The 12,044-nt window shown below is 41.0% G+C and overlaps 1 protein-coding gene across 1 annotated transcript; it reads left to right on the forward strand.

Annotated features, from left to right (window-relative positions):
- The first annotated feature begins 178 nt into the window (after window positions 1-178).
- On the forward strand, window positions 179-8,263 carry LOC104081749 (histone-binding protein RBBP7). Its single transcript, XM_009584603.1, has 12 exons — window positions 179-324; window positions 2,320-2,462; window positions 2,929-3,102; window positions 3,402-3,517; window positions 4,122-4,282; window positions 4,715-4,841; window positions 4,935-5,012; window positions 5,610-5,686; window positions 6,119-6,176; window positions 6,970-7,080; window positions 7,880-8,023; window positions 8,067-8,263. The coding sequence occupies exons 1-11, from the start codon at window positions 266-268 to the stop codon at window positions 7,946-7,948; spliced, it is 1,173 nt and encodes a 390-aa protein (XP_009582898.1). The 5' UTR covers window positions 179-265; the 3' UTR covers window positions 7,949-8,023; window positions 8,067-8,263.
- Window positions 8,264-12,044: the final 3,781 nt, after the last annotated feature.

The following is a 12,044-nucleotide window of genomic DNA, read 5'->3' on the forward strand; positions in this document are numbered from 1 at the left end:
CGTGGCAGTTGTCCTCCCGCCGGCCGCCCCTGAGGGCCCTTCGGGATCCCCTCTCCTACCCCGCCCCCTCCCTGGTATAGTCCCGGCCCGTGGCGGCACCCCCCTTCCCCCCTACACCTCCGTGCCCCGGTACAGCGGCGGGCGGGGCCCCGCCCCCCGGTTATCCCTCCCCACCGCAGTGCTGGAGGACACGGTGGAGGAGCGCGTCATCAGCGAGGAGTACAAGATCTGGAAGAAAAACACCCCCTTCTTGTACGACCTGGTGATGACACATGCTCTGGAGTGGCCCAGCCTCACTGTGCAGTGGTTGCCTGATGTGACCAGGTGAGAGAGGGGAAGAGAGGCCTGGAAGGTGCCAGGGAGGCACAGGGCTCAGCTCCTGATTTGCTTAGTTTGCAAAGCGGGAGCTGAGGCTGTGTGCAATTGCTTGTTTCACTGTTCTTTCTGTCTCTGTTAACCATGTCTGCTAAGTAATTTGAGGATAAAAGCCATGCAAGAGGAGAATAATTTGGGTTAGACTCCTCTTTGCGAGCTTGTAACGCTTTATTTTGCTCACAACTTTAAAAACCCTTTGGGTATGCAGAAGCTTTGAGGACAAAAGTCACAAGTTGATAGTTTACAGAACTCTAGCTTAGCCTAGCAGAAGATGTTGTGAGGTGTGAGGAGAGAAATATTTCTCAATTTATTGATATGTAAGAGACCTAACGCTCTTCTATAGTTAGTTCTGATCAGAGAAGTCTATGTACTAAATTGGCTTTTTCTTCAAGACTTTTTCCTCATGCACTACAGATTACTGTTCTGTAGGAGCTGTAGTATCTGCCTCTGATTTTTTTTGTTTTGTTTTGGGTTTTTTTGTTTTAAATCTGGACTTATTTAAGAGGATATTGTTCTAAGACTGATGCTTCAGGTCCTGGTTCTGTCCCTGGCTCACTGTTGACTTCACATATTTTAATTTTCCCATTCTGCCATCTCCCCCTGAAAATTGCGGGCTCACTGGTTAATTTCTTAAAGAATTTTGAAGGTGGGGATAGATTCTGTTTATGTGCCAGCTACTATAGAACTTAAATTGTCGCAGCAACCACTCAGGGCTCCATTGAGGTAGTGGACAAGGTCTGGGTCCCTCATGTTGTCGTAAACTAGATACAGCTAGGTTTTAAAATATCTTATGTGTAAAGTTCATGCAATAAGCAGAGGATGGTCTCATTCCTCTTTAAAATTCCACCTTACATATGTGATGTTTTACGTGGTGGTTAGATGATCACTTAATTTTGTATACCAGAATGTTTGGGGAAGATGTTGAGAGATGTGAGCTAACTAGTCATGGCATGGAGAAAATGAAGTGGGGATGTGAGGGTGTGGAGCCCTTATGAGGAACACTTCTGCTTGCCTCGTATTTTGCAGATTGACTTAATATTCAGTTTAAAACCTGGTATTTCCAATTATCCAGTGTCAAAATATGTAAGCCATTTAAGGCAAGGACTGTCTCTTTGTATGGCACCTGACATGATGGGACACCTGTTCCTGATGCAAGTAAGTGCGTGTGCATTGTGTGTTTTTTGTTTTGTTTCGTATTTTTCTTTCCCCCTCAAAATGTATGATGATGCCTTGGAAGTGGTGTAGTAATACCTACAGTGCTTTATGATTGCCCAAATGATTCCTGTTTGCTTGGATTCAAGCAGCGTAATGAATTTGTTGCTTTCAAGAATGCAGAAGTTGCTTCGTTTCGACTGTTCAAAGTTTTCCTTTCAGAGATAAATGGCACTGTCCTTTCAGCCTTTCACTTACTACTAAACGTTGCATTTAACCACCAGAAGAGAAATTCGATTCTAGTTAGCTAGGATTTGTGCAGTGTTTTAAAATGAGCCTCTGAAATAAAATAATAACTGGTAAAAGCTTCTAAGGGAAGTAACTAAAATAGGTTGCCACTTGTCCTCAGTATTTATGTTTTATAGAAAGTAGTATTGATTGTTTTCTAAATCAATACTGTGCAACTTCCAGGGGAATTGAAGACAGAAGTAGGTATTAGTATCACCTGTAACTACTGTGCAAATTGTAATTGTCCCTTTCAAGCCATAGTGGCAACGTTTACTGGCTTGTATTGTCACTCTAGCCTTGTCGGTTGTATCTTTGGCTTGTTTGTGTCAGAGGCTAGTTCACTTTATTGCACAAGTCTCTTGCGACAAAAAAAGGATCTCTTACACGAGTCTTTCTTTTCTAGCTTCCCGAAGAAGTTTGGATCTTGAGCATTATTGATGCTAGCTATCAAATTTCTGGAACTGAGCACGTAATTTTACTCCATGCATTTATTATTCTAAACAGGCCAGAAGGAAAGGATTATGCTCTACACTGGCTGGTTTTGGGAACGCACACGTCCGATGAACAGAACCACCTGGTTGTTGCAAGAGTCCAGATTCCCAATGATGATCAATTTGATACTTCGCAATATGACAGTGAGAAAGGAGGTGGGCATGCATGCATTCTTAGATTATGTTTTAGCAGTAGCGTTACTAAGCGTTCTGTCTAACAGTATTCTAACTTTCTGTTAAATACTAGAGCTGACATATACTTATCAGTTCACACTAATTCTAAATCATTAATTGTGACTAAAAGGAGGAAACTTCTTATTTCAGAAGAACTTGAGTAACACTACAATAGCATTTCTACCAGCTCTGTCAGTTGTGGTGAAAACTGATACACATCTACCTCAAATAGAGACTAAAGCTCTGAAAGAGTTTGTATCATAGAGGATTCAGAATATCTAAAGTGTCAGTGCTGTTGTGTCACATGGTGCTAGTCTTTCATAGGCTTTATTGTATTATGGTAAGACGCTTACCACTTTTTCTTCGAGTGGGGGAGATGGCAGGAAATGCTGTTTCACCCATTTAAAATAGTTGATGTGATAAATGGACCTTTTTCTGACAAATGTAGAGTTTGGTGGCTTTGGATCTGTGACTGGCAAAATTGAAACAGAGATTAAAATTAACCATGAAGGTGAAGTAAACCGTGCTCGTTACATGCCGCAGAATCCCTGCATCATTGCTACAAAAACACCGTCTGCTGATGTTTTGGTGTTTGACTACACTAAACATCCTTCAAAACCAGGTGGGTCAGACTCGTTGAAGTTAAGCAAAATGCCTCATGTCATTGAGGGGTAAACTTGTATTTAACGGTAGTTGGGAGAGGTGATGGGCTCTGGAATCCGAATAAGTCATCTTCGGTGGCTTTAACTGCCTGGTTATGCTCAAATGATAAGAGAATCTCGACAGAAGCAGCGCTCTCCTAAGAGGCTGATGTATAAAATATGATTATTGCAACGTTAATAAAGTTGTTAGATGATAATGATGCTCTTATGGATTGATGTGCAAGGTGGAGCTAAATGGAAGGAATTTCCTCTCTTTCAGACCCAAGTGGAGAGTGTAATCCTGACCTTAGATTAAGAGGGCACCAGAAGGAAGGCTATGGCTTATCATGGAACTCAAATTTGAGTGGACATCTTCTCAGTGCATCAGATGATCATGTAAAAACCACATCTTTTACCTTATTTAAAAAAAACAAAACAAAACAACAAAACAACCCCTCCTAACTTATGCTGTAATAGATAATTAGAGAAAAACTGGGTTAGTGTAGCTGTATATTGTTATGTGGGGAAGCTCTCACATATTGTAATTATATTTCTAAAGGCTGTCAGTTGACTTTAGGCTGTAATCAACAGCCGCATCTTTGTAACATTCTTGATGAAGTAAGAACAGAATGTTTTTATAGTTGTCTGCTGAAATAAATTGTTGTATAACAACCCTTTAAACTGGTTTGGGTCTGAGACCATAAATTAGTAAGATTCTCAAAGATCAATTGAACTAATATCTTATAAATTTCTTTGTGGGCTTTAAAAGTGTAGATTGCTTTTGTGACCTTATAAATAATTCTTGAATTTGCAGAAAACTGATTGATAGCTTAGCTCACTTCTCGCTTATGGCATATTAAGTGTTCCTTTTCAAAAACAAAGAACTGTTTCAGGAGTGTCATGTCTCTGTTTATATGTAGAATGTGATTATTTATTTATTTATTTGAAAGGTAATACAATCAGAGTCTGTGTAACAATGGAATATGACTCTTATTTCCAGACTGTGTGTTTATGGGATGTAAGTGCTGGACCAAAAGAAGGCAAAATTGTTGATGCGAAAGCAATCTTTACTGGGCACTCTGCAGTAGTAGAAGATGTGGCATGGCATCTGCTCCATGAGTCTCTGTTTGGATCTGTGGCGGATGATCAGAAGCTTATGATGTAAGTTGGGGTTAAGCAGTTTCTGGGTAGTGCCTGCTGTGTGCTGTCAGTAGACCAGTCCAGAGCACTCGGATTAAAAAAATCTGAATTCTGGTTTGATCTCATGTGGCTCTTTAGTGCAATCAACTATAGTAATGCTGCAGAATCACTGAAATCTGCATGTCGTTTAATGTGTTCACATAATTTGAAAATAAGATATAGTGAATATGTATGTCAGCTTCCTGGTGCAAACTGCTCATGTAGAACAGACACAAAATACTGAAAGGTTATGGAATAAAAACCGCAGCTTCAGACTTAGGTTTAGTAATAATGTAGTCTCTTAAATTAATGTCTAGTGTAGAGAAAAAGAACCTCCTGTGAAAACTTATGTTTGTTCACTCTTGCTCTCTCCTCCCTGCCCCTCACCCTTCCCCAAACCCGTCATTGCAACAGTTGGGACACAAGATCTAATACCACGTCCAAGCCAAGTCATTCTGTAGATGCTCATACAGCCGAGGTCAACTGTCTGTCCTTCAATCCTTACAGCGAGTTCATTCTAGCAACTGGTTCTGCTGACAAGGTTTTTACTTGTGTATACTTGAAATTCGTAAGTATTCTAGGTGATAGTTCTATAGCCATTATAGTAAAAACAATTTCTTGTTACTTCTCCCAGACGGTGGCTCTATGGGATCTTCGAAACTTAAAATTGAAACTCCATTCTTTTGAGTCTCATAAAGATGAAATTTTTCAGGTGGGTAAACTTTTCTCACAAGCTGTATTAAAAACTAGAAGAGTACTGACTTGGACAAGAAGATGTAGATTTTCATATGGTGACCAACCACAATAAATAAGTCTGTTAAACATTAAAGGGTGAGTTTTGATTCAACAAACACAGACAGTACCTCTAGTTTCTTTCTGCCTTTTCCCTCTGGACTCTGAAGCAAGTAGTCAACAACTTATTGCTAAAAAGATACTAGGAGTTTGCAAGAACCTTCAGTACATGTAGAAGGTTTCTCTAAAATGTCCTGCTGTAGAGAGGACTTGGGTTCAAATCTAATACTGTGAAATCTGCCTATTTAGTAGGTGCAAGTAATAGTGAATTTTAAACAATTAAATTTCATGATACGGTAAATCTGTAACAGTGAAATAATGTTGGCTTTTCAATTTGAGAAAACTTAAGACTTTAAAGCACTCTATTCGAGCCATAGGATATCCTTTGTGCTGGAAGAAACTGATCTATTTATTGAGTATAGTTGTTGAAAATTAGTGGCCAGGTGTTGGTGATAGTTATTCAGGATATGCTTTGGAAATCAGTAACTGCTCCAGTCAAATTGTTTTCTTTCAATAGGTTCACTGGTCTCCTCACAATGAAACAATTCTTGCTTCAAGTGGTACTGATCGTCGGCTTAATGTATGGGATCTAAGGTGAAGTGCAATTTCTTTCTTTTAGTATATATGAACAGATGGTAAAAAAAAAAAAAAGGCTGCAGACCTGCTTTGTTTGGTAGGCTGTTCTCTAGCCTTCCTTGCTTGCTTAACTCGGACTTGGCCTTTCGGGTATAGAATAGAAGCAGCACAGTACTTCTAATGTTACTTCTCTGTGAGGATTTCTTGCTGATAGAATTGTTTTCTGTGGTCTTCAGTAGTAAGTGATTTCTGCCTCCATGTGCTTCACAAGTTAGATTCTATTTCAGTAATGATAACGCCAAGCAGTTGATGAGGCTTATAGTTGCTTGACAGTGAGAAAAACCAATAGCAAAAGCAAATACTGGAAACAAAGGCTAGGAACTGTTAAGTTAAGCTGATATAGGATGCAATTTTCATTATTAATAAAACGGATAAATTACTTTCTTACAGTAAAATTGGAGAAGAGCAGTCTGCAGAGGATGCAGAAGATGGGCCTCCTGAGCTGCTGGTATGCTTTTGTTCAGGTTTCAGTCTGCTGACGTGCTATATGGCAGTATGATGCCTTATGACTGCGCTACTAAAACTGCAGCAGTTCATAAATCTTTCCACCTTCCCGGTTTTCAATCCTACTTGCAGTAGGCTTCCTCCCTTCAATTCTGAAGGTAGTTTTTTTTTTTTTTCCAAAGCTGTCCTGGACATGACTTACACATCTTCGTTGTTGAACGTATTTACAGTTCGGCCATGTGCTTGTCAGTACTCTTTTATAAGTAAATGTGTGTAAAGCCAAGGCCTCAAATTGTTTATCTTGCATTAGACCAGTTAGGTCCCATATAGCTAACCTTACTGATGTAGAAAGTACAAAGGCTTATGTTTTGTTTTCCTTCATTAGGAAACAAACAATTAAAAATGCTTATAGTTTGGTTTCCCCATTTCCTGTGTAAGTAAGTGTGTAAGTGCTCATATAATTAGATGAGGTAATGGGTATAAAATATGGCTGGATTTCACAGCCCAACTGTGTGTGAAGCAGCACCATTTTGAGGATGTCAGTCAGTTGTTGCTATAATAATATGAACTGTCATCCTAAATGCTGTCTCAGCATTTGCATCTGTGTCCATAAGCAATGAATGGAATGTGCTGTTTCACACACGCCTTCTTTACATCTGTATTGTGAATCTCTAGTAGCAAGTTTTTCTTCTTTGTGTAGTCATCAGCATGATGAATTTAACTTCTGAATCTTGGGTTTTAACAGATTGCTCTCTAGAGACAAAATAGCTTACTGAAGCTTGTGGGTTTTTTAACAGTTTATTCATGGAGGACACACTGCCAAAATTTCAGACTTCAGTTGGAATCCTAATGAGCCTTGGGTAATCTGTTCTGTATCGGAGGACAACATAATGCAGATATGGCAAATGGTGAGTGTCACAACAGCTCTTGAGTTGCTCTGAAGCTTGTTGCGTGAATGAAACTGAAATGGCTTGTTCTTCTTAGGGCAGCTTGTGCCTTCAGTGACTGAAAGTAGTCTAACCCCTGTACTTCTGTATGATTGGAGAGTAAGACTTTCAAAAGAAAACAAAGACTAAAGCAACCTGAATAAATGCAACTGCTAGCTAATTCTTGACTCCAAGTCTTAGGTACTGGTTAATATGAAGAATAAACATGGCAGTTGCGAACTTATATCCAGTACTAGCAAAGACTTACTCTTCCCCCCTCCACATGTTGACTGTGAAGCAAGATGCCTTTTAACTCTCCAGTTAGTTCATTTATTTTACGTTACAGGAATTTGATCAGTTAGCTTATAAATGTGGAATAAAGTCGCTTGGGACTAATTTAAGTTAAAAAAATGTAACAGACTTAAATGTGTGTCACAGGTCAGGCTTTCGTTTTTTTATACCTGTTCTTTAACTTGGTTTGTGTGTTCAGACTGAGGTTGAAATAAGTCCAAACAAAATATTCATGGTAAGGCTAATGGTTAAATGGCTGATGCCTGTGCTGTTGAAATAATGCGAGAAGACAATTGCTGAAGTTTAGCCACTGTGTACACATCCCTAAATTTGGCTGCCCTTTAAGAAAAGGCAGGGAGAAGATTCCTTTAAGGAGGGGATGATGTCTGTACCTTCTTGATATTACCATGTTTTCTCTATATAAAGTATAGAAGATTTGTTTAAAAACAATTGTGTCTACCACTTGTAATGTAATATTTTGTGTCTTCAGGCAGAAAACATTTACAATGATGAAGAGCCAGATATAGCAGCAGCTGAACTGGAGGGTCAAGGAACATAACTTTTCTTCCTTAAGGAAATACTGGGTGTGACATAGTAATATAATTTGACTACTGTATACATTTAAAAAAAAAAAGCCCCTAAAAAACCCCCAAATCCCCAAAAAATCAAAAACGAAGCACTGGGCATACATCAAAACGAGAATACTCTTAATCGGGCATGAAAAGCTTGTATAGTAAGTTGTCATGAGATGCCTTTGGTTATTTGGGCACTTTGAGCTATTGTATACTGTACAGCAGTTAGCTTTTAGGGAAAGTAAGAATGACTTAATACCTATGTCTATATTTTTAAACAAACTTAGTGGGTTCCTGTAAATAAAACAGTCAAATCCTCACTTCCCACACAGAAAGTGCGCAAAAAAAAAAAGTTTTTATTAATATGTAAAAAGAGCTTTTCACTTTTACACAGCACTTTTGGATTGGCTTTGGATAAATAAAATTTATTAAATAAAATGTTTGGTGTGTTTAATGTCCATTGACATAAGTTGAATGCCTTCTTGCCTGAATGTAGTTTAATTTTTGCATGGTAGTAAAGATATGTAGTTCTTAGTTTGTAACTTACCCCGCTATTAAAGGTCTGGGGAGATGAGAGTTGTCTTGATGCAAAAAAACCCCTTGGAATAGATAACTTCGATCCTGGTGCTGGGCAGTGCTTGCATACCACATCAGCTGGGGGTGGGCGTGAGGTGGGGAGGGGACATAGCCAGGACCACTGACCTGAATTGGCCAAAGGGGAATATTCCTTACCATGTGTCATGCTCGGCACTGAAAAATGAGGTAGAGGAAGAAGAAGGGGGCCTTCCATGGTGGCCATTGCTTGGAGGCTGGCAGGGTGTCGGCCTGCTTCTGGGTGGCAGCAAGTGATTTCGCTTCCCGCCCCTTCCTTCTCTCACCGACCTATTAATCTGTCTTTCACCTCTACCCATGAGATTTTCATCCTGGTCTCTCCCCTGTCTTGCTGCTGGGAGGTGTGAGCGAGCAGCTGTGTGGGTGTTTAGCTGCTGGCCAGGGTCAACCCACCACTCTACCATTCATGAATGGAAAGCTGCTATTTGAGGTAAATACTTCCATTTTTTAGGGGCGAGAGTTGAATGAATAAGAATTTTGATTTAGCTCCTTTCGTGTTCTGTGTGGGAATTTGGTAGGCTGGTCGCTCCCTAGGTCTAGTAGAGCTGCATAATGTTACATCCCATTCTTAAAAGCGTTGATACTTGGGAGCAGGGTGGGAACAAACAAAAGATGGTTTTGACAAGGGAGCTAATTCACTTTCATGAGACTAGCACCATGTGCTAGCACTGTAGTATTGATTACCGCTCAGCCAAAGTTAGCCCTTTCCAGGACAGAGGTGGCAGTTGTTAGCTGGAACTTGACTCTCAACGTCTGTGGTTCAGCATTTTGTTCTCAGGAGGGTGCTCACCTGTATGTCACTGAGAGGACCAACTTCTTACCCGCATGCCCCCTCTGGTCATCGTCTGCAGCAGCTTATCCCTGTGCTGGTGCTGTGAGGGAACGGCAATGAAGCTGTGGAGCGAAGGTATTGCTAACTTTCCTGTGTACTGTTTGGCTAACGGTCACTCAGCTAAAGGAGTCAACATCCGTTGATGAAGTCTTGGTACGTGTAAGCAGGCCAGCAGTTTTCTCTTCCTTGCCTCACAGGAAGGGCTCCACAATGATATCTAAGGGGGACTCTAGATGCTCTGGATGCTAATTTAATTTGCAAGTGGCAGCAAATGATAAGCGTTCAACATACTGAACTTGGGGAGGGCTTTTGGTCAGGTCCTACTTCCTTTTGACATTCATTTTGACTTACACAGCTCTTGAAAAGTAGGAAATGGAGAGGTCAATGGCCTGACTGATTGTTACCGGAAAAACAGGAGCGTTTCCCAGAGAGCACGGTGGTGGCTCTTCCTGGCACAGATACGGCTGTGGGCTATGACCCCTCCTGCTGCTCGTGCTCTTCAGTGCTCACTTCAAAGAGACCTACTGGCTGATTTGCACCGGCCTGTCCAGTGTAGTTCATTCCTATAATTAATGATTTCAGCTTTGTGTGTCGATTATGGTTGGGTTGTTAATACTTAAGTCTTCTTACGGCCTCACTGACTAGATGGAGTGGGAAGGAGGGGCGAACTACTAATTGCAGCACTATTCTCATTGCTCTTCTTACGCTGCTTATTTTTAATCCCTTGCCTGCTGTTGGCAGGACCCTCCGCGTTGTAGGCACTGGGTCATCATGCACAGACGTGTCTCCTTTCACGCCTTTTTCCAGCGATGCAGGTAGATGCAAAAGCACTTGACTATTCCCATGGAAGGCTGAGGTGCTGTCAGCGTTTAGCAGGCCGGCAGCAGCTGGAGAGGATGTGCTAAACAGCATGAAAGGCCAAAGCTGCTGAAGGACAGCTAGGCTAACTACCCAATTAACCATGCTTCCATCTAGCTGGTGTTCGTGGGTGTACAAACGCTAAAATGCCACGTCCAGGAAGTGGAGATGAATGCCTTCGCTAAATGTGGTTTTGGTTTGGCGTAACGGACACACAGGGCGGCGGTCTGCTGCTGAAGGGAGCGATCCGGCCTGAGACAGCCAATGCAGCTGCCGTGCTAGCAGTTTCTGTCCCCGGCTGTCCGACTTGCCAACCGGCTCCAGAAACATCTCAGGCCCCCTCAGGAAGCCGGAAGCCGGTGACGTGTTAGAGGCCCTCATGATAGACTGGCCCTGTAACTTTTCCTTCAGCTTCTCTGAATTCATTTCTGTTGGAAACAGGGTCTCCGGCCGAAGGCAGAACGCCTGCGGAAGCACCGCCGTGTCTGGCAAGACCCAGACAGATTGCCACTCCTTCACTCGTAAAAGCCTAAAGCCATTCTGGTTTTTTAATTACCTTGGTTTGCATCCAGGTTAATTGGATGAAGTTAAATTACTGCAAAAGCATACCTATCTGATTAGTGGCATACTGTCAAGAGAAATTTTGGTACTGATACAATGCTATTGTATAGACACCCCTACCTTTTTAAAAAAAAAAAAAAGTGGTTGTCAGTGTTCCTGATTTGCTTTACCAAAATACCAAGAGCTCCAAGCTGGAGCTCTGCGAGTCACTCACTGGTGGATACCTTTAATGTCCCACAAAACCCTGCTGCTTCTGTTAGAGCACCGAAGAGTCAGCTAGCTGGGGCTTAGGGGTGCCCTCAGTACCACTCTCGTACAGCTGAAAGGCAGCAGCGTGGGGTAATTTATTATGGAACAAAAGGAGAGCATAATTTCGTTACTTTTAATATACTTGTAGTTCAAAGTACGTACAGTATATATGCAGTAAATACAACCTCTGTACTGGTTTCTTTTCCTTGAGTCAACTGTCTTTCACAATATATGCGTACACACATACCTTCCTTCAATAGTGGCAACCTTGCACAAGCCTTATTTAGGTAGCTATAGGACAGCTTGGTCCCACAGCCAGGTCACAGGGCCAGTATTTAATTGAAGAATTAGCCTACATCTTGTTGACTTAAACCTTTTCATTACTGAGTGAGAATGGGCTGCTGCTGGGACCATTATGGTTTTTAATTTGCAAGTCCTATACTTTTTTTTTATTACCTGAGTAGAATGTTTGTGAAACATGGGAACGTCATCATTTTTAAGCCTCTTTGTCTATCGGAGTGCCTTAATATTTTGGTTTGAAAAACTGGTACCTCCATAGTAAGTAGATACTGCTTATGTACAAATAATGGAATTTGAAGTTTTAAAAAAAAAAATTCATAAAGTAGTCAACCTGAACAATGGCTACAGCAAGGTTTTTATTTGTTTATTTCATTAAACAACAGCTACTTTAGGTGTACTTACACAGTACTTATGGCACATACTCAATTCAGTAAGTTGCTCCTGCAGGTTGGTACATGCTGGGAAGAGGAAAAACCAGCACGCTTTCCATCCATTGGCCTTTCTTTTCAAGGGAACTGCATATAGAGTTGAGACCTACCTTTTTTCTATTAGTTATTTCCAGAAGTGCAGGCATAACAAAAACTACAATTTAAAGTAAAAAATTGCCAATTTAGGGTGACTTCCTTATTTGCTCTCAACGCCTACGCATTTTATGCCATTTTTCAGCATAA

This window comes from Fulmarus glacialis, unplaced genomic scaffold, assembly GCF_000690835.1.
Source record: "Fulmarus glacialis isolate BGI_N327 unplaced genomic scaffold, ASM69083v1 scaffold14809, whole genome shotgun sequence".
NCBI lineage: Eukaryota > Metazoa > Chordata > Aves > Procellariiformes > Procellariidae > Fulmarus > Fulmarus glacialis.

What these genes read in the sequence shown, in the direction of transcription:
- LOC104081749 (XM_009584603.1), top strand. Translation starts at nt 266, where the DNA reads ATGACACATGCTCTGGAGTGGCCCAGCCTCACTGTGCAGTGGTTGCCT. An exon ending in TGGTTGCCTGATGTGACCAG is followed by an intron (nt 325 to 2,319) that starts GTGAGAGAGGGG and finishes TATTCTAAACAG; the next exon opens with GCCAGAAGGAAAGGATTATG. An exon ending in ATGGGCCTCCTGAGCTGCTG is followed by an intron (nt 6,177 to 6,969) that starts GTATGCTTTTGT and finishes GTTTTTTAACAG; the next exon opens with TTTATTCATGGAGGACACAC.